The sequence below is a fragment of the Artibeus jamaicensis genome, unplaced genomic scaffold (assembly GCF_021234435.1).
Source record: "Artibeus jamaicensis isolate MK-2021 breed Jamaican fruit bat unplaced genomic scaffold, CSHL_Jam_final contig_466, whole genome shotgun sequence".
Taxonomy (NCBI): Eukaryota; Metazoa; Chordata; class Mammalia; order Chiroptera; family Phyllostomidae; genus Artibeus; species Artibeus jamaicensis.
This window is the reverse complement of record NW_026521844.1, coordinates 19,230,720-19,256,576: the sequence shown is the minus strand read 5'-3', so window position 1 is coordinate 19,256,576 and position 25,857 is coordinate 19,230,720. Positions and strand designations below refer to the sequence as shown.

Below are 25,857 nucleotides of genomic sequence, written 5' to 3'. Positions count from 1 at the left end.
CACCCAGCCAACTGAGCCACACTACAATTGATGTTTGACAGCTCATAATTTATCTTACAGATATCGACAACAGTGGGTATGTCAGTGACTATGAACTTCAGGACCTATTTAAGGAAGCTAGCCTTCCTCTGCCGGGTTACAAAGTGCGCGAGATCGTGGAGAAAATTCTAGCAGTTGCTGACAACAACAAAGATGGCAAAATCAGTTTTGAAGAATTTGTGTCTGTAAGTAAACTAACCTTCTGGCTACTACTCCTATTGCTTTGAGAAGAATCTTAATAATGCCGTTGTCTCTTGGTTAAATCTGGCTGCAGACCCCAGAAAAACAGCTGCTTTAAAACTGATGATGATGATGATAACTATGTCCATATTCATATGACATAAGAAAAAATCATTCTCAAATTGTTGGAATGGAAGTCAGTCTTCAAGAACAGTAACTGTTCGTGCCCAAGTAAAACCAAAGTTGTATTCAGTGCCCATTGACTTTCTCTGTGTGCAGAATAAGAGTAGCTTAATATCTTAGTATTTGGCCTTGAGAAATGAAATACTTTTGACCTGAAATAGCTAAAATATGGAAGCATTACCTTCTAGGAACTGCTTATTTCCTTGTGCTAAGCCATATCTTCAGTTTCACCAGGGCCACCAGGTAAATTTTGATGCTATGATAGCACAGTCTCATTATTAAACGACCTCAAGACTCAACTGAACAAGATGGAAAAATAACGTATGATTTAACCAATAAAAGAAAAACAGATTGTAGAACTGAACCCCAGACTGTGGAACTGAAATATGTGGTATTTCAAACCTGTCAGGCCAAGAGAGATGACGGGCTGAGCTGCCGTGGCCAGCGGGCAGTTGAGCAAGGGCTGTTCCTTCCTTCCAATACCACCACCAATGACTGTGTCTTTTATATGAAAAAGTAACCATTAATATAAGTAAATAAATATTTATGAAATGTAAGTTTTCTGGGTTTGCATTCTTTACTCATTGAGCAATATTTGTGCTCCTTTCTTGCCAGGAGCTCTTCTAGGCACTCTGAATAAGGTGTTGAACACAAAAAGCTATGGCCCCTGCTTTCATGGAGTATGCATGTGGTGGGGAAGACAGTCACAAAAATGGATGCAAGACAATTCTGACGATTGCTGTGATAGAGCAGGTCTCCTTGGGAGTTTATAGTACAAGGCATAGAATTTGGTGTGGAGGCTGGAGAACCCAGGGGCTCAGGGAAGATGTCCCAGAAGCTAAAAAAGAGTTGCGCTGAGAGCTGAACAGATCAAAGGGATGGATGAGGGAAAGGAATGATGTGCGAATAATGTGGGAGGCATGCAGGGGCTATAGCCTGGCAGAGGCTCTGTGGCTTTGGGGATGGTAGACAGTCTCAGGCACTTGGGAAAAGAGTGGCTGGAGCTGAGATGGTGAAGGGAAAAGGAATACGGCTGGAGAAGTAAGTTGGGGTCAGGTTATGCAGGGTCTTGTATGATTTCTGTTTTTAGCCTGAGAGCAGTAGAAAGTCAGTAATGGGGGAGGAACAGAGTGTGAAGTGATGTGATCAGGCTTGCATTTTTAAAACTCACTCTGGCTGCAGCTTGGAGAACTGATTGAATTCAATGTAACCGATGTCTAGGAAGTCCCGTGAGAGAGTGGTTGGATGAGTGGTTGGATGAAGCCTACAAGAGTTGACTTACTTACACAAACATGCATACACTTGAGATGTTCAGACAGGAAAACACCTGCATTAAAGCATTAAAACTCTATTATGCAGTTATTCTTTAGTTTCAGTACAAAAAATCATGGCAAGTCTAGAATAGTTTTAATGTGGTCAATTTAAGCTCAGTTATAACAGCATTTCTTCCAGTGGTTGGAATGCAAACAGTGTCCGTTGTGTGTTATTGGTAAAGTAACATGAGAGTTGTCGGTGAACACAAGCAGTAAGTGCAAGAATACCTGGTTAGTGTTTATTCCAAATACACAAAGAAGTCTAAGTCATTTTCCTTCCTGTTGCAAGGTTTTCTATGATCAAGGCTCAATTTTACTTTTGTCCCATTTCAGCTAATGCAAGAGTTAAAAAGCAAAGACATCAGCAAAACATTCCGAAAAATAATTAACAAGAGAGAAGGGATTACTGCTATTGGAGGAACTTCATCCATTTCCAGTGAGGGCACGCAGCATTCTTATTCAGGTAACGTGATCCACGTTTGATCCGTTAGTCACTGATTCATCCGACAGGTCTCACATTCATCAAATCTCCAATGCCATTTATTGTAACACACACTGTCGTTTTATGTACTGTTGAGGGGAAATCAGACCGAATTATAATGTGCCTTCATATTTGAAATGTATCTCAATTTCAGAGATGCCAGAATGAAAAATCCTAGAATCCTTGAAATCAGTGAGTTCCTACTATGTGTCAGATTGCAGTACACGGCAGAGATTAGAAACCACAAGAGTATGATTTATTTTCAGTGCTGGCTGTGTTTAATCGTAACCTTTGAGTGGATTTTCCATCCTGGCTGGTAAAGTGAGTTTCCCTTTAGACCTGATCTAGGAATACGTGGAGAGGTTTACCACAGGGACTTTTTCCTTCCATTTTCCAGGAGCTGAGATTGCTGATTCACCTTTTTATCAGGCAAGCAAGGGACTAGAGAGCCCAGTACCTGATTTGCTTGATCTGATAGAATCGTTGGATTGTTGCCCAGTGAGAAATCCAGTCACATTAACTTCTAAGAGGAGATACCTTGCCCCATTTTAAGCTTACCACACAGGGTCAAGATGTCGCAGAACCTTTGGCCAAGTTCTTTTTGTTCATGTTAACATAACATAATTAGAATGTGCTTTCAAAAATTTTCACAGAAACTCACTGTAACTTTTTCTCCTTTCTTTCTCTAAGATTTAAATCTGTAAATTATCCTCTTGATTCTTTTCCTTTCTAACTGGATTTTCTTCAGACGACATACTTGCACCTCTCCGACCCATCGTATTTTTTCCTAATCTTTTCCCACCAAGGAAGTGTAGCAGGACCTCCATTTTTTGAAATGTATTTGCTCTTTGAATCCATTTCTGCCTGTCTATTCTAATGAGAAGGCTTCTTCCTTTTTCTTTTTTTTAAAGATACCTTTTTATGGAGATAACATATACATTTAGCAAAGTCATGTAATCTTAGGTGTACAGCTCGGTGAATTTTCACATGTGTATGTACATCCTTTAGCTACATCCAGGTAGCCACCAGCCCAATCAAGATGTAACATTTCTGTCTTCTGAGTAGTTCCCTCGGGTCTCTAACAGTAACTCTTCCTCCCCAGAGGTAACCACTTCTCTGATGTCTATCAGTATACATTTTAAAAAATTATTAAGGTATAAGACACACATGGTTAAGTACATGAAGTACACTATTTCTAAGTAGATGGTTTGATGTTTTTACATGTGACACAATCATGTAACTATAATCTTGAATAAAATGTACAACATCCTTCCTTTCCCTGCCCATCTTCACAAGTTAAACATTTGTCTTCGAAGCAGTACCTTTTCCATAAAGCCTTTTCTTGATCTACCCTAACCAGAAGTGATTATTTCTTTTTTAAAAATGCTTAAAAACGTTGCTTATATCTCTCTTGTGGTGTGTTTATTTCCCTTATGTTTGGTTTCCTTGTATATCTGTTTTATCTAATAATTACAATACAATATCTTAATAGTCTTTAAATTCCTAAACTCTAAGTCCCTGAGGAGGTGTGGTGAGGCAAGGAGATCAGCAGGCAGATATGTACAAAAGAGAAATACTAGTAAATGTTTATGTCTTTTTGATTCTCTCTCACTCTGTGTTGTGTTGTGTGTGTGTGTTTATCTGGCCTGTGATGGTTCGCTTCTGATGCATTTGCTCTCAGAAGCAATATATATTTGGAAAGATTTCAGAATAAAGCTGAATATTCAGTGTGTTCATTTAAGATACATATATTACTCCTCCGCAATGTAACAGATGAAAAAGTGGAGCGAATTCCCCTTTCTCCTTTTCTGAAACCCTTTAGTGTTTTAGCCAAGTTTTAATAATTGGGATTTATAATATTTGAACAAAAATATTTTTGTATTGCAATGAATTTTGTAAGATGAGGTTTGCTACTAAGATTTTCTGTTTTTAGAGGAAGAAAAAGTGGCTTTTGTTAACTGGATAAATAAAGCCCTAGAGAATGACCCTGACTGTAAACACGTCATACCCATGAACCCCAACGACAACAGTCTTTTCAAATCACTTGCAGACGGCATCCTTCTTTGGTGAGTTGAGTCCTGGGTTACTGTCTCCTAGAAGGGTGTTCAATGCAAATCACAGTTCAGCAAATCCATTGTCTTTTGGAATCAGTTAACAAGCAGCTACATAGGTTTTGAAGAATTTATATCACATAGAAAATGACGTACTCTATATTTCCTAGAATTTTCCTTCAAATATAATTTCCTAATTTTCTGATGTCTCTCTATTCTATTACCTTAATAATGTCAGGAAACTCCTGAGTTAATCCTGTGATACATTTTTTAAAAGTTCACAGGGCTTCTTTTTTTACTTCTTAATAAGGGAGTATTGATTACCCACTGGGACAGGAACAAGAGGAAATGCAGAAGAAAGATACACCTCTTTTGTACTTAGATGACATTAATGTACCCTCGTCGTACCCTTGACTCCGCTGTTTCTGCTTGCTCCACTGTCAACTCTCGAAGGCCACGTCTTACCTATTTAGTGTGTCCCACCATAGTGTTTGGGACAAAGCAAGTGTGTTTTTAAGTTTATAAAAATGCACAGCACTTAAAAAGAAGAAAATCAAAATCATCAAAAATATTCTCACCCATATGTATCCATAATTAACATTCTGGCATATTTCCTTCAGTCTTTTTTCTGTTTTTACTTGAAAAAAAGAAAAACCCACCCACGAATACAGGGTATTAGTTTTTAGGACATTACATGTAAAATACACTTCAATTGGATGAATGAGTCCCACTCTGCCTGCCTACTATACAGCGAAACCATTCAAGGGAACAGGCTTGGTGGAATCAGTGGGCAAAGAAGAGCCTGTTGAGTCAGACTCTGGTCTGACTCAAGGTGAAGAAATATGAGAGGTGCATAAATGGGAGGCCCCTGCGGCTGTGCCCCCTCCTCACAGGGGACGGGGGAAAGGGGCAGTGTCAGGTGAGGAGTTTGACAGGGGTGCTGCGCCTGTCAAATGGTAGTGCAGGTGTTCTGAGGCAAGTTCAGGTAAAACAGAACCCTCCCATGGAGCAGGAGGGCAGAAGCTCGCTTCATCTTGATGTGCAGCGTGCATATAGACTGCGAAAGTGGGGCCTCGTGACTAAGAACAAAAAGAGGAAAAATATAGACCATGACCTCTGCCTACAGTTCTGGTCTCTTCCTCTGACCTTGAGAGGAAATTCCTATCGAGAGTTGAATAGGTGTTTTCCAAAGTATATTCTAAAATATAAAGATAAAATTTATATTAGTTTCTTTTAAGATGTTTGAATTACTGTAGAAAGACCAAGTCTCTGGTTCCTTATCTTTCTGCAACAACAGTAAATTTAACAGACTTAAATCCACTGAATGAAAATTGGCTTCTCAAGAATTTCTTTGTAATGCTGCATGTTGATCATGAAATGAAGACAAGACTCACATAAAGAAAATGCAGGACTGTTTTTAAAATTAGGAGGAAATGCTAAGGTTATTATTGTAGTGAGTGATAGTTTTTTTAGGTTAAGGAATGTTTTTTAGATTAAAAAATTATTTTTAGAGAGGAAAGGAGAGAGAGAGAGAGAGAGAGAGACAAACAGAAGGAGAGAGAGAAACATCTATCTGTTATTCCACTGATGCATTCATTGCTTGCTTCTTGTATGTGCCCTGACTGGGGATCAAACTCATAACCTTGGTGGATCAGAATGCTGCTCTAACCAACTGACATACCTGACCAGGGCTAGATTTTTAAAATTAAGTCTCTGACATGAATTACAGTATAATATTGTAAAGAGATTATTATTACTTTTCAAAATTTTTAACTATTTTATCTGCTTGAAAAAGTAAGCTAAAAACATTTCCAGGAGTCTTAGATTAAATTGTTTGCATTTTCTCTTTAGCAAAATGATCAACTTGTCTGAACCAGATACAATCGATGAAAGAGCCATTAATAAGAGAAAGCTCACCCCTTTCACTATTTCTGTAAGTATTTGCCCTTTGCCAGTAATCGCGTTACTCTGAGGAATGTAAAGTCTTTCTTAATGGAAGTTTAGGCCCAAGTAACACCTATGATTTAACAATTTCAGTTTCATGTAAAAACTAGGTTTTTACTAAATAAAAATTCAGCTGCATTTTGTAATGAATTAAATTAAGATCCAAAATACGTAGGATGAACTTCTTTACTTAAGAGAATAGTATTCAGGTTATATTATAATGATTGTTATTTTTGTTAATGAATATTTGCTGTATGCCAGTGTTTTCATTGGTTGGTTGAAAAAAGAAGTCCATAGTTTTACCATTTCACAAAAATTTTAGCTATTCTTTTTGTATTAAATTGTTCTGTAGTCAGCCTGTCCATTCACATTCTGTTAAAGTTTAGGAATTTATAGTTACCATACTTTTCCTCTCAAAATATCTAGATCAGTGGGTGGATATTAATATTTACGAGGTACTTACTAGGTACCAGTCAGCGTTCCTAACATATTGCAAGAATTATCTCTTGGACTCCTCCCAGCAGCCTTAAAATAAGACCCTCTGATTTGAAAGATGGTGAGACATTGCACAGACAGTATCAGAGCCCACGTGTATTCCTGTGCTCTTGCTGCAGAGTCCATCCTTTGCATCCCGTACATCCCGCCACTCTCCAGTGGTGGTAGCCATAGCAACTGTTCAAGAGTTGCTGGTCACTCTGCAGTGGTTAGAAGTGAGCACTGCCGAGCTTTCGTTCATTTCTGGTGGCAAGTACAGTCCTTGATTTGTCCGACGTTGTTAGGTCCATTCTGTAAGAAAGTTTTGTATGACCTTAGGGCAGTGGCACATGGTTGATTATGGACTATCCAAGGGCTGCTCCCATTTCCTGTCATCCTTGAGAATTACACAATTAAATGTTGACTGACATAACTTTTTGTTCCCTTGCCCAGTAAACCAATAGTAATGCATATCCTTAGCAGAAACTACCATTCTTGAAGAAGCCCACTTCTGATGGTAATTGCCAGATTTTTTTTTACATCTTGGATCAGGATGCTTCATCTAATATCTGTGATTGTTGAAAACATTCATATCAGTCTTATTTCTAGAATATGTGTCATACAATTTTTAAGGCGCTGAATCTAAAATACAACATTTCTTAGTGTTGTATAAATTCATTTGGTTTTACTTTTAATACTTGTATGCAGTGCATTAAAGAAAATAAAGAAAAATATTCCGTAAGCATTTTGTAATAACTCAGGATGAGTCTGAGGGGCTAAGACTTTTATCATTTTATTTTTTGAGATAGCAGTCTTTCAGTGTGAGTGGGGTGTCAATAGTCTAGTCTTCAAGGATGCTTGAAAGAGTGTACTAATGTAGAATGAAAAAAGACAGGCCTCTGGGAAGGAGCAGAGTGTTACTGTGCATATTAAATCTGTCTTTTTTATTTAGTAATTTTAGAGTTCTGGGAGTAGATCTGCTAGAAAACTACCAGTTTTCCATGAAACTTTATCCCAGAGAAGCCTAATTCATTTGTAAAAGATTATACAGATAGTCATAATATAATTTTTCACTTTATGATTACAGGGTTGTATGTAATATGATATTTCAGCAGAGCATGATGTATGAAAGAAGAGAAATATAAAAAGATGAAAATGACATACAGTAACTATGAAAACAAGGGAAGGGGCAGATCAAGTAGTTAATAGCAGGACTCATGTTTGTCTTAGAGACTTTCTCATTTCTCTTCTACGCAGTGTACGATGGAACTTCATTTTCTTGCTTATTGTTATTAAAAGAAAAATTATATGAATAAGACTGAAAAGCAGACTAGTGATTTAGGGGCCTAAAAGTCAGGAAACTAACAAGAGTGGGTATAAGAATATAAATCTGTTCATTATAACACATAAAAATTCCATTGTAATTAATATATTCATGTTCATACAAAGTATATCTGTATATATTTTATACTTACATATGTATACTTATATACACACACAAAAAAAATGACATTAATTTCACCTTAAGTACAATTACAGTTAAAGTCGGGAAATCATAGATCCCATTTGGGTGCTCCAAATGAAGTAAAAGTGGTGATATATCAAATGATGAAATCTGAATAACAAATAATGCCTTTATTCGTACTGACCAAATCAGTGTATAACGCAGCGCTCTAAAGATCATTAACAAAAGTGAACTCGAATTGAAACTTTATGGAAAATAAAAATATGCAAACTGGTATGAATTGAAAGAAAGTGTGCAATACTTAGATAGTTAGTAAAAAATCAAATAGTTAATTAATCAAAATAGAAGGCACACGAGAAGCCACCTGAAACAGCAGTGGAAATTTTTCTGCCTTGTAGAGTGGGCTGTATCTCAGACATGGCTCAGTGGTGCACAGAGAAGATGGAGAGAGCGGGTGGGTGACTCGAGTTAAACTGCTGTGTTTGTTTGTGTCTTTGTTAGCATCTCTGTGAAGATACTCTGTGTTACAGATTAGGACACCAAAACTCAAGGAGGAACCACAGCTCTCGCATGTCCCCGTGGTGGAGATTCCCCCTTGTCCTGGTCTCTCCCCACCAACGCGGGTCTTCAGGAAGGAAGGCTGAGCACTCAGGGCGGTAGTCTATGTTACGACTTGGGGAACAACCTCTTTATGGGGTTCTCCTGTGTCTTCTTGTTCTTAAGATGTTTGAAATTGGCTTTAGACAATAGTGGTTGTCCTGTTCCCTACATACCAGTAGGGCAGTAATGTTGTATTTACCAACTAGAAACTACCATTTATTCAAAGATGCAGATTTTAGCTTCTTCCTTTCAATCCATTTTTAAGCTAATTACTTATAAGTCATTTGCTCTACCCGTAAAGCCAATGGTTTTGAATAAAATTAACATCAAAAGCCGATTCCCCATGTATCAACAACATGACCCATTGATGAGACAAAACTGAGTTTTACTGTTTACTGCAGTTAGACAAAAACTACCTGCAAAGCCCTGGCATTGTCTTGGGAGCTCCAAAGGACCTTCTATCTTGGCTGAAGCATGGGCTGTATAAGTGGAATATTAGGAGATGAGGCGAGAGTCCAATATTAGCAGATAAGGGGTTTGTTGTCATAGTATGAATTTGGACTTGACCCTCTTATTTCCCTCCATGCCTTTAATCACTCTTACCCATTCATCCACTTATTCAGTAAATACTTATTGAATATATACCATGCGTTAAGTACCAGGGAAACAGCCCCAAGCATATCAAAAACCTTTGTTATCATAGAGCTCATATTCTAACTTGGGGAGATATAATAATAAGCATATAAGTATATAATATGTCAGAGAATGCAAAGGCGTAAAGTAGGAAAGAGTGTCATCAGAGGTTGTGGTGGTGCTTGCTGTTTTGTGTAGGGTAATTAGAGGAGGCCCTTAGGTACATTTGAACAATATTAAAGGACTTGGGGATATTGGGGGAAAGTGTTCCAGACAGAGGGAATAGCAAGTTCAAAGGTCCTATGCAGTGAGTGAGAGGACATAGTAGGAATGATGGAACATTTGAAGGGTTTTAAAGCCGGGTAACTCCATCAGGTTTCTGTTTTACCGAGATCCCTGATAGCAGAGTGTTGTGGAAGATGGATTGTTGGCAGTTGGAGATGGGCTTTAGGAAGGAATAAAGACACCTGGGAAAGGCGCTGACAATGCCCAGAGGTATTAAGCAGGTGGAATTGGCAGATTTTGATGACTGGAAGTGGTAGGCAAAGAAAAACAAGGATTTCCTCAGATTTCTGACTTAGGAAGAAAGCAGGCAGGAATGAATGTTGGTCCTACCAACTGAGACAGGAAATAAAGAAAAAACAGTTTTAACAGGGAAGTAGAGGAAGACCAGGCAACCATGGCAAGGAAGAATGCTTCGGTTTTGGACATACCAAGTTTGAGGTGGGGCTGGGAGAAGGTGCGGATTTGAAAGTCACTGGCATATAGAGGTAATAGTTAAAACCATGGAATTTCTCTTTTGAGTAGTAGTGTTTTGCTTATTTAAATATTACTTACATTGAAAGAACTGAAATTTCACAATCCATTGTTTCCTATTTACCTTCACAACTTGTTGGTAAGACTTTAGAAAAGTAGTTCCTCATGGTTTTGGGTTTTTTTGTGTGTGTGTGGCACTCCAGGAAAATTTAAACCTCGCCCTGAATTCTGCCTCGGCCATTGGTTGTACGGTGGTCAACATTGGTGCACAGGACCTCAAAGAAGGAAAGCCCCACTTAGTCCTGGGACTTCTCTGGCAGATCATCAAAGTTGGTCTTTTTGCGGATATTGAGATTTCCAGGAATGAAGGTATGATCATAAAAAAAATTTATTTTTCATTGACATATACCTACTACAGGAGTACTTATATCTCAGTGTTTTCCCCTCAGCTTTGATTGCGTTGCTAAATGAAGGCGAAGAACTAGAGGAGCTGATGAAGCTCTCTCCTGAGGAGTTACTGCTGCGGTGGGTGAACTACCATTTGACCAATGCAGGATGGCATACCATCAGCAACTTCAGCCACGACATCAAGGTTTCCATTTTAATGTTCAAGTTTGTCACATAGAATAGAATGTGAAAACAGAAGGGATGCAAACTTAAATTTGAGTGGAAATTGAATTCACAATGGCACAGTGTTAGAAGTGAAATTTTGCATTTGTCTGGGAATGCTAATTACAAAATCTTACATTTAAAAAATACTGGTTCATGGGCTTTTAATAAGTACAACTGGCTGTGAGAGGAAGGAGGTGCTTCTTAGCAGATTAAAGCATTTTGTTGCATTTTGTCTTCCACAGGTGTACTAAGTTATAAAGCGACAGTCATTTTGAGAATTTATGTTTGCTGGACTGCAGGCCCATGTGGGCCTGACCAGTTCAGCACTCTTACCGCCACTTTGTCAATGACCAGCTCCTAGGGAAGCACATTATCTGAGGGCCCAGGGAATCAGTGGAGGAAAGGAGGTCCTCGGGCAGGTCTGTCAGCCACAGGCGCTGCAGTGCTTCCCCCTGCTGGGAGACCGTTGTCAAGGAAACTGGGACATTCAGTCTGCCCAGTAACAACTCCCGTGGTCGCTGCCCAGAAAGGCATTGCCAGCTTGGGTCCCTGTGACTTTTTCTTCTCTGTAATTTTTTCAGGTTAATCAGTGTTGACGTTAATTCATGTTTTCTCTTTAGATATGTTAACACCTTCAGTCAGGTTATGTTTTTGCCATAATGGCCTAGATGACAATCTCTCTCTTTGAAGTGACATTGTCTGCTTTCATGTAACACCACAGACTTGGGTATAATATCTAGAGAAGTTGAGTTTCCAAAGAACCTGTTTTTGTTAGCTTTACATACACATCTGTTACTTGAAATGCCTGAACACATCTTTGGCTTAGTGAAATTGGAACTGAACAAAAAGAAAACAAATCTCTGTGGCTCGACTTTTAGCTCCGTTCCAAAGAAGAAAAGAAAAATCTGAGAGTGGTAGATTCCCCATCCCGAGTCATGTGCTGGAAGTCGTCCAGGGGGCACACCACACAGTGAGACACAGGCCTGACGTTTGGTGTGTGTCACTGTACGGGATTTCTGCACTGTACTCGAGTTTGATCGCTTGATGTTAATTCTACAGAGAGGAGGAGGGAGGGAGAATGAGAGGAAGAGAAACATCCACATGAGAGAGAAACTTCAATCCATTGCCTCTTGCATGTGCCTGAACCAGGGACCTGGCCTGCAACCAAGGCATATGCCCTGACCAGGAATTGAACCAGTGACCCCTCAGCTCACAGGCCAGTGCTCAGCCCACTGAGCCACACTACTCAGGGCTCTCCTTTAGTTTTCAGTGATAACCTTGCTGGGTAAAGTCCTGGTTGAAGGTCTTTGCTTTTTATTACTTTGAATATTTCATGCCCACGCCTTCTGGATTGAAATGTTTCTGTTGAGAGATCACTGATCAGCTGACAGTCTTACAGGAGCTCCCTTGTAGGTCATCATCTGCTTTTCTCTTGCAGCTTTTAAATTCTCTCTATGGCCCTGTCTGGCATGGCTGTTGGTTGAGTTGGTGAGCATAGTCCTGCAAAGCAAAAGGTTGCTGGTTCCTTTCCTGGTTAGAGCACATGCCTTGGTGGTGGGCCTGGTCCCTGCTTTCTCTCTCCCACATCAGTGTTTCTCTCCCTGTCTCTCTCCCTCCCTTTCCCTGTCTCTAAAAATAAATAAATAAATAAATAAAATCTTCTAAAAAAAGATTCTCTCTTGGTCTTTAACCTGTGGCATTTTGCTTATGATGTGTCTTGGAGTGGGCCTCTTTGGGTTCATCTAGTTTTGGACTCTGTGCTTCCTGGACTTGTGCATTTTTTTTCTAGGTTAGGGAGGCTTTTGGTCATTTTTTTCTTCAAATAGGTTCTCAATCCCTTGCTCTCTCTCTTGTCCTTCTGGTACTCCTATAGAAGACTAAGACATTTTTAAGTGATGTAAGTAAAACTCTTTAATAAACTAGAGGGAGTAGCTTTCCCTCCCCTTCCCCACCGCATCTCATCTCTTTAACAGTTTAAGGGAGACTGCCCTTAGACACAAGCTCATACATTATTTTCAGGACCTTGATAAATGTATGCAATTATGAAATAGGTGGAGCTTTGCTTCTTGGCGAAGCCACATTAATTTATTTTTTAAGTGACAGATTCAGTGTAGTTCCAATTCATGCTTTTTAGTGATAGATAACAATTTTCAAAATATTAAAGTAGTTACAGTGAATTGAGTCTCCAGTGGAAGTGCTTATACATTATACAGCATTTATTAGTATGACCAGTATAAGAAAGGAGTTTGGGCTTTGACTATAAAATGCAGCATGTTTATTTGATTCTCATGGCTAAACATTTCTTTTCCTTTTTTCTATTCTCTTCTTTGCTGTCTTTAATCTCTCTGGCTCAAATTTCCATCATTAAATCAAAGAATACCTTGCGGATATTAGTGCATTTTAGCAGGTTCCTACATAATTAACATTCCACTGTTGGGCTCTGGTTTTCCCCCCTTTCTACAGAAAGCTGCCTTTTATCTTGTAAATCTGGTTTGTCACTAACCAGCAGAAATGAAGCACTCTCATCTTCTGTTACTCTTAAAGTCTGGACCCCTGAAGTCAGCTGTGGCTGCAAAGCATTCTATTTCTGTGATAGGGAGACTCAGCTGAGCCCCTGCTCAAAAGTACAGTGTAATCGCAGTGGTTGGGACTGTGGTCCACACTCACTCCAGTCCAGCAGTGCCTGCTCAGAGCAGTCTGCTCCACAGACCCATCATGTGTGGACTGTGGGGTCAGCGCCAACTCACCCCTACCACCACTGCCCACCCCATATACACAGTGACTGTGTATAAGGCCAAAGAATTCTGCCCTTTGGGTGTATTTACAGTTGCCTATAATGCCAGAGTTTTTACCAAAGGATTGACAGTTATCTGGGACTTCCAGTCAAGATGGCAGCATAGATAAATGTAGTACTTGAATCCTTCCACAATCAAATCGAAATTGCAACTAAACTGCAAAACAGCCATAATTCAAAGCTGCCTGAAATCTATCTGAATGGAAGTCCTACAACTAGGGATTTAAAGGAGAAGAGTCATAAAGATTGGTTTATAAAGCAGGAGGGGTGGACATGCTGAATCGGCTAGATTCATACCCACGCCTGCTGGGTGAAAATTGGGATGGATATCTGTCAGCTGGTTTCTTGATGAAAACTTTGAAGGCCAGAAGGGAGAGGCAAGAAATACTCAAAGTGATGAAAAGAAAAGACTCATAACCAAGATTACTCTACCGAGCAAAGCTATCATTTAGACTCAAAGGACAAATAAAGAGCTTCCCATACAAGAACAAGCTAAAGGAGTTCTTTACCATAAAATCAGTGTTATATGAAATGTTAAAGGGTCTTCTTTAAAAGGAAGAAGAAAAAAAGATAAAAAGTATGAACAATAAAATGCAATAAATATCTATCAGCAACTGAATCTAAAAATCATACTAACAAGCAAAACAGAAATAGTTACAGAGGATTTTCTGACAGTTGTCAGATGGTTGGAGCATTGCCCTCTACACCAGAAAAGATGCGGGTTCTGTCCTTGGTCAGGGCACATGTCTGGTTGCAAGTCCAGTCCCTAGTCAGGGCACGGATGGGAGGCAACCTATTGATGTTTCTCTCTCAAATCAATGTCTCTATCTTTGTCTCTCTCCGTCCTTCTTTCTCCCTTTTCCTCTCTCTAAAGTCAATAAACATACCCTTTGGTGAGGATTAAAAAGAAAATGAAAAAGAACACCCTGGCTGGTATGGCTCATTTGGTTGGTCATAGTCATGCAAAGCAAAATGTCACTGGTTCATTTCCCATTCAGGGCACATGCCTAGGTTGCAGGTTTGGTCCCCAGTCAGGGCATGTACAAAAGACAACCAATCAGTGTTTCTCTACCACATCCATGTTTTTCTCTCTTTTCCCCTCCCTTCCCCACTCTCTAAAAAACAATAAAAAAAAGAAAAGAAAAAGAATAAAAAAACAAAACAAAGAAAAGAAAAAGAAATTCAAATTGGTTATTACAGAATAGTCATGAGGATGTAAGGTACAGCATGGGGAATATAGTCAATAATAGTCTAATAATTACGTATGGTGTTAGATGGTATGAGGTTTATCAGGGTAATCACTTAGTAAGTTACCCAATGTCTAATTACTGGAGTGTACACCTGAAACTATTATGCAATTGTATGCCAATTGTAATTGAAAAACAATTAAATGAAAAAAAAAAACCCAACCAAAAAAGATCAGTATTGCAAGCCAGCCCTCCACCCCAGGCACCCAGGCGGAGAGTGCTGGGAGGCGCAGGGGGAGGAGGGGGACTGCAGTGCCCAGAGGGGAGTTCCACACCTTCCTCCTGGCTGCAGGGGGCTCTTCTGTTTTAAACTTCAGTTCGTGGGATATTTATTAAACCCTTCCTGTGGGACATTATGCCAGGTATGGGGGATCCCATGACCTGGCTCTTGAGAAGCTTACACTGGGAGAGAACACATCTGGCAGATGGATATTTCAGTTATCTATTGCTGTATAACAAGCCACTCAGAAATGAATAACCGAAATACTGACTTGTTTCTCAGGATTCTTGGGGTTAGTGCAGCTTGGTGGGTGATTCTGCTTCAGATGGTTCTGGTTGGGATCACTGACTCTGCATTCAGTTGTGAGTTTTGCTGGTCTGAAATGCCAGCAAGGCCACCAGTCACGTGACTGTTTACTCACTGCTTCTCTGGGAGGCCTTTCTAGAGAAAGGCCTAGCGTGAGCATCCTCACAGCCTGGCAGTCTCAGATGGTTGGACTTCTTATGAGGAAGCTGTGTTTGAGAAAATCCAAGCAAAAGCTCATAAGACTTGTGCTTGGAGACCCTAGAACACTTTAAACGCATTCTTTTGGTCAAAGCAAGTCAGAAGTCCAGTCTGAGGTAAAGGGGGATGCAAATAGACTGACTTTTAGTGGGAGAAACTGTATAAATGTACGGGGAAGACTTATGGTAGCCATTTTGGATATGACTTCCATATCCAATCTTCCATATTCATCTTTGGATGATTTATTACAGTGTGGTCATAGGGAAAGCTTCCAAAAGATAACACTTCATCCTGACCTTACCTGATGCTTGGCAATGTAAACAAATGAAAAAGGTGGGGAAGGGTATTCCAGTGTAGAGAACAGTGTTGCTAGAAGCTCTGAAGTGCAAAATAGCATAGTGTACTCATGAGTCTATAAGCAATAAGTAAAGTTAATAGTTATCATTCCATTCTTTGAAATGGGAGCTCTTTCCTCAGTTTGAGTACTTCTTTCCCAATGATGATTTTATTCACTTTAAAAATCCTATTTCATTTCTTTCCTTGAAGGATTCAAGAGCCTATTTTCATCTGCTTAATCAGATTGCACCTAAAGGTGACTGGGATGATGGACCTGCTATTGCCATTGATCTTTCAGGATTTAATGTGAGTAGAGTTTTTAATTAAGAAAAAAATTTTAGATTTTGGTAAAATAAATCATAAAAGTTTACCATTTTAATCATTTGTAAGTATGCAGTTCAGAGGCATTAAGTATATTTTCACTGTGGGCAACCATCACCGCTGTCCATATCTAGAATTTCTTCATCGTCCCATAGTGAAAGCTGTACCCAGCAGTAATTCCCCCTTTCCCTTGCCCCGAATCCCTGGATTTGACTAGTGAGTACAGTCAACTGAGAGTACAGTTGTCAACAGCATCCTCTGTGGTGTCCTCAGTCCCTACTTGAAGTTTGGTTTTCAAGTTTTTCCAGGTCCTAAGCTCCAAATCTCTGTGCTTAGGGAATAAACCAAGTCATCTGGTTTTCATGAAGAAAGGGAACTGCAGAATTCCAGCCTCGAGTGTCCAACCCACATCTACTTTCCCTGGGGCAGCACAGCTGGAACCCACAGGGTGTTTGTGCGACTGTCATTGTGTACTAGGAAAGGTAGCAACAAGCCATTATGAGAGTGCTAAGCAATCGATTATGAGTTCTTCCAACTTACATTATATTTGGAAATACACCAAAGAAAAGATGACACTTCCTTGTGTTTATGGTGTAGGAAGAGCTGATACAGATCCGGATCCATCTAACACAATTCCTAGGAAGCCCATTCTTTAATGTATGTTGTTAATACTAGGGATGGTTCTATCTAAACATTAAAATCTGGTCAGACTATACTTGCTGTGAAAATCTAAGTACTTAAAGTACAGTGTCCCTAATATTTAGTTTTAAAGGCAACTTAAGTCATTATTTAATTACATTTCACATTATTATAATGAAACATCTAAGAAATTTAGTATTGCAGAAGTATGTAAATTTGCAAATTAGTTTGAGTCCAAAAAATTAGGAACTTAAAAAATCATGTAAAATTTCAAACGTATTCAAAAGTGAATGGACCTAGCCTACTGGACCACAGCCAACAACTATCAGCGTGTGGTCAGTCTTCTTTCATGTTTATCACCTGCCTTCTCCTTCCTCCTCTGTGTTACTGTGAAGCAAATCCTAGGTATCATATCTTTTTATCAATAAGTATTTCAATATGTATTTCTAAAAGATAAAGACACAAAATATAACCATAATACCTTATCCAAAAATATTAACAATAATCTGTTGTGTCATTTAAATATTTAGTCAACACTGACATTTCCAATGGGCTCACAATGTCAGATTTTCTTTTAAAAGTTTATTTGAATTAAGATCTACATAAGGTCACATATTGTGGTTTGTTGATGTCTACCTTTGACATTTTATTATTGTTTAAAAGCATTGAACTTATCACTTTCTCTGATTTTATTTACATTTCTACTTTCTTGTAAGTCTGGTGCACAGAATTAGATAAGTCATAATTCCTTTATGATATGCTGTTATCATGGGTTCCTGCATATGCATTTGATCATTCATTTATTCACTCTTTATTTTGGGGGCAGGGATGGATGAGAATGTCCCAGAATTAAATAGTCGTGATGTTTTTGCCACTCTGTAAATATACTGAAAATCACTTAATCATATACTTAAAAATGGTGAATTTTATGAGATGTGAATTCTATCTCAATAAAAAATATTAAAAATACATACCATCAATCCAATTATGAGAGAACATTGGACAAATTCAAATTGAAGAACATTCTACAAAATAACTGGGAAGAAGTAGGTCAGTATTCCTCCAGTGTCAAGATCATGAAAGTAGAAAGTGAAAAAGTCTTAGGAACGACCTCAAATTGGAAGAACCCAAGGAAACATGAGAACTAAATATTTTTGTAGTTGTTTGTTTTGGGGTTGTAACAAGCCTCTATGAACTCTCAATTCAGCCAGACAGCTGAGCCCCTGACACTAACATGCGTTTAGCTCCATGGTTCTGCCTGATCCCTTCTCTCTGCCTTGCCTGACATGATAATAACTACCTTGGATCTTATGTTCGTTGTTCTTATGCTTTTTTTTATATGTACTTTTCTGTCAACCAAATGTATTCCTTACAAAATTTAATTATTTTACTTTTTAGCTTTGTATGTTTATCATGTTGTACTTAAATTTCTAGTACTTATTTTAAGCATCGTATTCCTAAAGCACTCATATTTTTCTGTGTCATCCTGTGAATATAACAGTTTATTTATCTGCTCTCTTTTGATAAGCATTTGGGTTGTTTCTGGGGTTTTTGCAATTGTGAAAAGTAGTTTCTGATTTTAATATTGTTTAAATTAAAACATATCTCAAGTTGTTTTCATTGAAAAAAGAGTCTACTGAAAATATCATTCAGGCTATAATGGGTGAGACAACTAAGCCTCTTAGCCAGAAGGCACTCTAATCTATGGCCTTGATTAAGTTACCTATAATTTGATTAATAGGAGTTTCCTGATGCAGTATTTGAGAGTTTTATTTGGTATTTTGGCAATGAGGATGAATATTATTCTGATCCCAGCTGGAAAACTTACAGACTTATCTCTATTGACTTAAAAGAAATGGGGAGCCCTGGCTGGTGTAGCTCAGTGAATTGAGCGCGGGCCTGCGAACCAGACAATCGCGGTTCGATTCCCAGTCAGGGCACATACTGGGGTTGCAGGCAGGTTCCCTGCAGGCCAGTTCCCAGCAGGGGACGCATGAAAGGCAACCATACATTGATGTTTCTCTCCCTCTCTCCTTCCCTTCCCCTCTAAAGATAAATAAATAAAATCTTAAAAAAAAAAAAAGAAATGGGGAAGTTGATTTGGAATTCCTGCACATTCTGACCTTATTTTGAGCTATTATTAAATATATTTCCAGAAGAGTAATTGCATATAAATATACAGGGTCCAGCACAAATAACACCCCTTTTTATTATAAAATCTTTTATTACAAAGTCATAAGCATATAATTCTGTAACATATCAATATCACACTCAAGCCCAGCATAGGACATTTTAAATGGTATGGTTAAATTAAAACTATAAATTATTACACCCTTATTATTACCCTGCCAACCACATTCAATGAGGTGTTACTTCTGCCAGACCCTGTATATGTGTATAAAAAGCTATGCCAATCAAAAGTTTAATCTTGACCGTTTTTATTTTTTGTCATTGTTTAGGAGAAAAATGACCTGAAGCGTGCTGGGTTCATGCTTCAAGAAGCAGATAAACTGGGCTGCAGGCAGTTTGTTACCCCTGCAGATGTGGTCTCAGGCAATCCGAAACTTAATTTAGCTTTTGTAGCTAATCTCTTTAACACATACCCATGCCTGCGCAAACCTGATAATGACATTGATATGGATTTATTGGAAGGTATGTTCTTTCTGGCTTTAATTGATTCAGTGTATGTTTCTTCTGATGTTCTTGTTCTACTTCACTGTCAGGGGTGTGGGAGTGTGGTGGGAGACGTAATTTACTGTGTATAGGCATGTGCATCCATTAAAAAGTTCGAATTCAAGAAAGTGGTTGTTGGTTTTGGCTAAAAGAGAGTGCTGGGGTAAATCTTATACTTGTCTGTCACTTCTCTGTAAGATGTTAGTGAAAACTGTCATACATTAAAAAAATTCTCTTTAATGACCACATAACATAACTCCACCACGAATATGGACAATGAATTATCTATTGGAAAAAATAATTATCTGTAGCTTTTCTCCTTTGAAAGCTACAGTTTGATGTTAGTATTGTTCTCTTTTTAATGTTTTTTAGAGTACATGAAAAAATTTACAATATTCATACTTGTCTTGTGTGTGGGCTATTGTTATCTGTCTCATAATTTATAATACTTTCCTATTTTGCTTCATGAAATGCAGATTTGACCCCTCCTAATGTAGGTACTGTATTTAGTACTTTCTTATACTCTATAAATATATTCGTTCTGAATGTTCTTTTTATTAGTATCATTTATTTTTTCTATCTGGGTTGATATTTATTTTTTGTATTCGTTCATGCTGTGTTTTTTTTCAGTCTTAATATGCCTAAAGAATGCATGATAACAAGCAAGAAACACAAATGAAACTTAATTAGAATAGCGGAGCAAGGCTCAGTTATATAAATTCTCCACCTAATTTGCCTTCTATAATGATGGAACAGTGTAGTTGTTAACACATTAGAAAACAATATTGACGATGGAGTTCACGATTTGATGTTAAACCTTTACCCCTCTCCTATAAATAAACAAACTCGTCTTTTATCACAAGTAATCTTTGAAAGGATCTAGTTATATTCTATTACTTGCATTAGTTTGTGTTATTTAGCTATGTTTCACTTACAGTCATTGAAGCTTCCAATATATGAATTGTCATTAATGACAAATGCGTTCTCAATATCTAGGTCTTTCTCCTTGTCTGTTTTCCAGCTTCTCTTCTTTTCTCCTCCTATGCTCACCCTCTCACTCACATACCTACCAAAACCCACATCAGTATCAACTCAAAGTCCAAACAGTGGCAGCGGTGGTGGCAGTTGTGGTGGCAGAGGTAGGGGCCAGTCCTAAAATATTCCCACTAGTTGCCCTGGTTTGGAGAAAAGTTCTCAAGCAGGGATTTCTTGGCGGGGAGGATTTGATGGTTCAGCATTCGTTTGCCCACATCACCCCCCCCCCCCCGTTACTCCTTTCTTCCCTAGTGAGATAGAATGGAGAATCAGTTTCATGAACTTTGTCTCTTTGCCACAACCAGAGTTCCACTGTCTTTGTCACTTTATAATTACAGGGGTTTTTAAGTAGCAAAAGAAGTTTCAGAGTTAACAAATATGTTCTCTGAGCCATATGACTTAATTCAATTCACTCTTCCTGAGATCCAGTGAAATAGAGTAAGGACTATCTTCTCTACTTAGATAATTAAAGGGGAAGATAGATAATAGATTTTTCAGCAGAGAAACTTGAGGTGAGAAATTAGAACTTTAAAAAAATTAAGTAAAAAGAAAGACTGTTAAGTTTTTAAGAGTCTGGAAAATTTCAAAATCCCTCCGTCTTACATTAGAAGGCATTGTTTAGAGTGGCATATTAAAAATGATCTGCTTTTTATAGTCACCAAATTCTTGCTAGATATCTTTTCCAACTTGCTCGTTCTCCTATTTTTAATGTTTGAATTCTTTTGCTAGTGTTCAGCATGCTTTTGGAATTTTTCAGTGTGAATCAGATTGCTAAATATTTCCATTAGTATTTGCTATATTTATATAAGAAGATACCGTGGGAAATATTTATCAATCACCTCTATTTAGAATTTATGTATGTCCTGATACATCTGCCAAAATGTATTTGACTCTGACTGTCATTGGAATTTTTTTCCTCTGTAAATTTGTTTATGGATCCTTATGAATTTTGAAGCTAGACCTCATCACATCCCATTTTCATATATTAGTATGTCCTCATTGGCAAAGAATTTTATCTGTATGGAATTAAAAAAATAAAAAACACAACTAAATATTAAACCTTCATATGAAATTGAGCCAAATATATAGGCTATGTATAGAGAGACCATGTTAGAATTAGTTTGCGGTGATGGAAAACACACAGGCCGTGGAATTATACTTTGTTCAATCGTGGTTCCACCATTGTATATCTGAGTGACCTCTGTGAGCCTTGGTTTTCTCATATATAAAGAGAGAATAACAATACCTATTCTAAAGTATTACAAAGTGGGTCAAAATGACCTTTGCTGAATGACAGAGTTTAGTATACAGTATGTGCTCAATAATGGTCAGGTAGGAGAAGAAAATATAGTACATCACTTAACACATTTAGCATTAAATATGGCAGTTCTTTTTGTTTCTTCTTAGTAGCCTATGTTTAATATATTTGTTACTTTTCATGAAACTTTTCAATTGCCGATGTCAGTCTAATCCTGAAAATGAAAAGAATGTTTTGTAGTTTTTTTCTGTCTTTTACATCAGGAATTAAGATTTTACTTCTAAGATTGCTTTAGTTGTCTGCAATGCAGACAGCGTTTCCAGTCCGAGATACACATGTTTTCGCAATGCTTATCATGGCTGTTGCTCAAATGCTAGCACTGCTGGCTGTGGCATCCATTTACCAAGATAACTTGAGATGGTATTAAATAAATAAATGCTCAATTTACAAAATCCGTTTTACTTACCAGGTATTAAAAATTAAGACAGTAATGGTGCAATTAGTTGAGAACAATAGGAAGAAATGAGAACCGTTGAAACTCACCAAACACAGTTAAACATACAAGTTTAGTGTCCTTTTAAATATAATTCACTATATTGTCAGGTTCAACAAACTTTAAATATTATTTTAATTAAAAATGAAACAATTCTTATGCTACTAATGTTTGTAATTTTAAAACATAATTGGGATTTTCAGAAATGGAAATAATGTAAAAATTCTTATTACTGGAAAAAATTTATATACAGCAAAATAAGAGATTGTAATAGAGAAACAACTAAAAAGTAAACCCAAGTCACATGCACCAAGCTGTGGTTTATAATATGTTTATTATTGTGTCACTTGGGGGAAAGTTCAGACATTTAATTTGCACCTGTTTAATAACTCGTATAAAATAAGGCAGGCATGGTTTCTAGAAATATTTAGTTTAACTTGGTTCTTTTTAAAAAAGGTTTTACATAGGTTATTTATTACAAAGTGGTAGTGGCAGATACAACAGATTAATCAGTTACTTTTTATGTAGACAAGTATTGACAAAATTTAAGGAAGAAATTATATGGTTATATCAATTAACAGAGCAAACATTTCGGGAAAGCAGTTAGGTAAGGGCACTGAAAACCACGTGAAAGTACAGAAGGCAGATCATTTCCTGAACAGTGACACAAAACCCAGAATTCTTCAGGTTTTACAAGGTTTTGGTTTCTCTCCTGGGTGCGCAGGTTTGTGATATCTGTGGCGCTGAGTCTGAAGGTGACTGCCGAGATGGCTCTAGAGAATGGGCTCCCGGAGCTCCGGTGGTTGTAGATTTATAGGCCGCCTTGTCCTGGGAATCTCACATGAGACAGAGTCTAGAGAGGGCCTCGAACTTGCCTCTGGTTTAGAAGTGATGAGAGGTATACTATGAATGTTTCATTTTTTCCAGGAATGCGGTGATGAGATACCAGGCCATTTCATTGTTCCCCCAACTTTGCTGAAAAACAAACAATAATATCATTATCACTTCGGACTATTTGCAATGCAGGGGATGACTAGGAGACAGAAATAGCAAGGAGAACTCATCCCTCTCTGCTCACTTTGTATAACAGGATAGCCCTTGTTTTCCTTATAAATGAAATAGACACTGCTATGAAGGGAGTCTCAGGGAATTTACATAATCATGGGGTAAATAATAATGCCTGCCGGAGTTTCTTAAGGTGATCTTTGAGGTCTAGGGACTTACTGTAATGAAATGTGTCTTTCTCTTAGCACCCTGTGTGAGGGCTGTGACCCTTATGTATTTTCATTAGTGACAATCTAAAATAACTCAAGAAGACTGTAAAAGAGTTTTATTCCCTCATTACTTATTTTTATATTATCCGTAGTTTTGCCTCTTGCATTGCTATTTGGTGTAATTAAATGTAGGCCTGTGTGCCCAGCCACTTTTCCGTGTAAAGCCCCATCTGCACAAATTTGGTAATACTGCTTTGAAAAAAGTGTAGCTTTTCTATTTCTGTTTAATATGCAAATTTTACCTTGGCTGCTAACAGATTTCCTTCTATTAATTTTTAGCCAATCCCTTTGCATGTAATTCTACATATATGACTTCATAGGTTTATTTGTTATTTTTCTGGACAGAGAAACCCATGGCTCTGTAGTTCACAGACATCAAGGAACTCTAGATGGAAATTTTTAGAGCAAATGGAGGTTTTCTAGACAGAGGGGAAAAAAGGGACTTTGGCAATAAGAGATTTTTTTCCCCCTAAAATTTTTGTAGTACCATAGGAACCATGGCAAAGTATGTATGGCCAGTTTGTACCTGCCTGAATGGTTTAAAATGCAGTTCTTGATTCCTTTTGACTTGAATCATCAGTGTGAACTTGTATCTACTCTAGGGGAGAGCAAAGAAGAGAGGACATTTCGAAACTGGATGAATTCCTTGGGGGTCAACCCATACATTAATCATTTGTACAGGTAAATATTTTAATTGTGTTTCAGCTTTATGATGAGCATCCAGCTTTTCTAGTTTCAAACTTCTGGTATCTTTACATGAGAACATTTTATAAAAATCAGAGAATGATGGGAATTGGCAATGGAATGGATTTTAAAAGAATAGTATTTTTTAAAAGATAGTATGATAATATTAGTTATAATTTTTTATGATAAAAAATTTGGAAAATATAATCCATCTTACTGTTTTATAATTATTGATCAGGAAAATAAATTGGGGGGGTTCCACCCACAGAGCCCCCCCACCTTCTGCCATGGATGAGAATAAGTCTACCAAGACACGATCTCTTTGGGGAGGAGAGGTGGCCAATCGCTCAAAGGAGAAGGGTCTTGAGCCTGTTCCTCAGTGGGCTTTTATTGGGTTCAATTTGCACAGGAATACAGGTAAAGCTCATCAATCATTGTTACGCAGTAAGGATCAAACAATAGATAAGATTCAAAGAACTATGAGGGCTTATTCTGAGTCAAAGTCAGATAGCTAAAGGGCCATAAAACTTTGGGAAACAAACTCATTTTAGGCTTGGACCCTTATCATTTAAATTGAGGATATTATTAGCAAAGCAGGTTTCACATGATTTTATGCATTCTTTCTTAGGCCTGATCTGCCTGTTCTAGCCCAGGGCTGCCCCACGCTCTGGCATTGTTTCAGGCTTAAATTAGGCAGGGGAAGTAAGGCAGCCAAGGAGACTTATTACAGACAGAATGAGGACTCAGGCTGTGTCAGAGCCAAGGGGTGAGGGTCCATCACCCCATTTTTCTGTAGTCCCCCAAGCCCTTCCCTGATGGCCCCATCATGACCACAAGATTCCCTTGGGGAATCTTATCCATTGTTGACTAGGCAGTTGTCTGCCCGAGGCAAAGCAGGGTGAAGTAAAGGGGGCAGAAGCGGTGCCCCTTTTAGGAAGATAAGCTTTGTCTCCTTAATGGCTTATGGTCCCAAGGTGTTTCACTCAGCCTTAGCCATGGGGGGGTTACAGCTTCTGAAACCAAGCAGGGCAGTTCCCAACAATAAATGATTTCCATTTTAACAAGAGTAGAATAGTAATATATTATAAATAATTATTATCATTATGTCAATATTTCTCATTATTGGTAACATTCTATTTATTTTTGCCAAAACCTCAATTATACTATGTTTTGTTCTATATATATATATATATTTTTAAGAGTTTATTTATTTATTTTTAGAGAGAGAGAAAGGGGTAGAAACATCACTGTGTGGTTGCCTCTCACGTGCCTCCTACTGGGGACCTGGCCCACAACCCAGGCATGTGCCGTAACTGGGAATCGAACTAGCGACCCTTTGTTTCACAGGCCAGTGCTCAATCCTCTGAGCCACACCAGCTATGGCTGTTGTGTATTTTTATTCTAATTTGTAGAAATAACTTGTTTTCCCTCATTGTTATAATTTATTGTTTCTTTCTTAGAAACGACAATACATTATTAACTTTGGTAGGACTCAGAACATGTTTTACTGACTCATTTCTTGTGCTCTCTGGTCATGCTAATGAAAATGTGTCTTTCTAGGTGTAGTTCAAAAGGAAACCTTCCTACTGTCTTTCACAGGATCTACCAGCCTGGCTTCAAAAACGCAAAGGAACTAAGCATTAGCTAA

The 25,857-nt window shown here is 38.1% G+C and overlaps 1 protein-coding gene across 2 annotated transcripts in view; it reads left to right on the top strand.

Moving 5' to 3' along the window:
- The window catches only part of PLS1 (plastin 1), a 95,962-nt gene that overhangs the window by 51,640 nt on the left and 18,465 nt on the right, over positions 1-25,857 (top strand). For both annotated transcript variants that reach the window (XM_037153426.2, XM_037153427.2), the window contains exons 3-11: positions 61-224; positions 2,049-2,178; positions 4,130-4,262; positions 6,099-6,180; positions 10,323-10,488; positions 10,569-10,711; positions 16,043-16,138; positions 19,252-19,444; positions 24,128-24,206. In XM_037153426.2, coding sequence (XP_037009321.2) covers positions 61-224; positions 2,049-2,178; positions 4,130-4,262; positions 6,099-6,180; positions 10,323-10,488; positions 10,569-10,711; positions 16,043-16,138; positions 19,252-19,444; positions 24,128-24,206 — 1,186 coding nt within the window. The remainder of the gene's footprint in view (positions 1-60; positions 225-2,048; positions 2,179-4,129; positions 4,263-6,098; positions 6,181-10,322; positions 10,489-10,568; positions 10,712-16,042; positions 16,139-19,251; positions 19,445-24,127; positions 24,207-25,857) is intronic.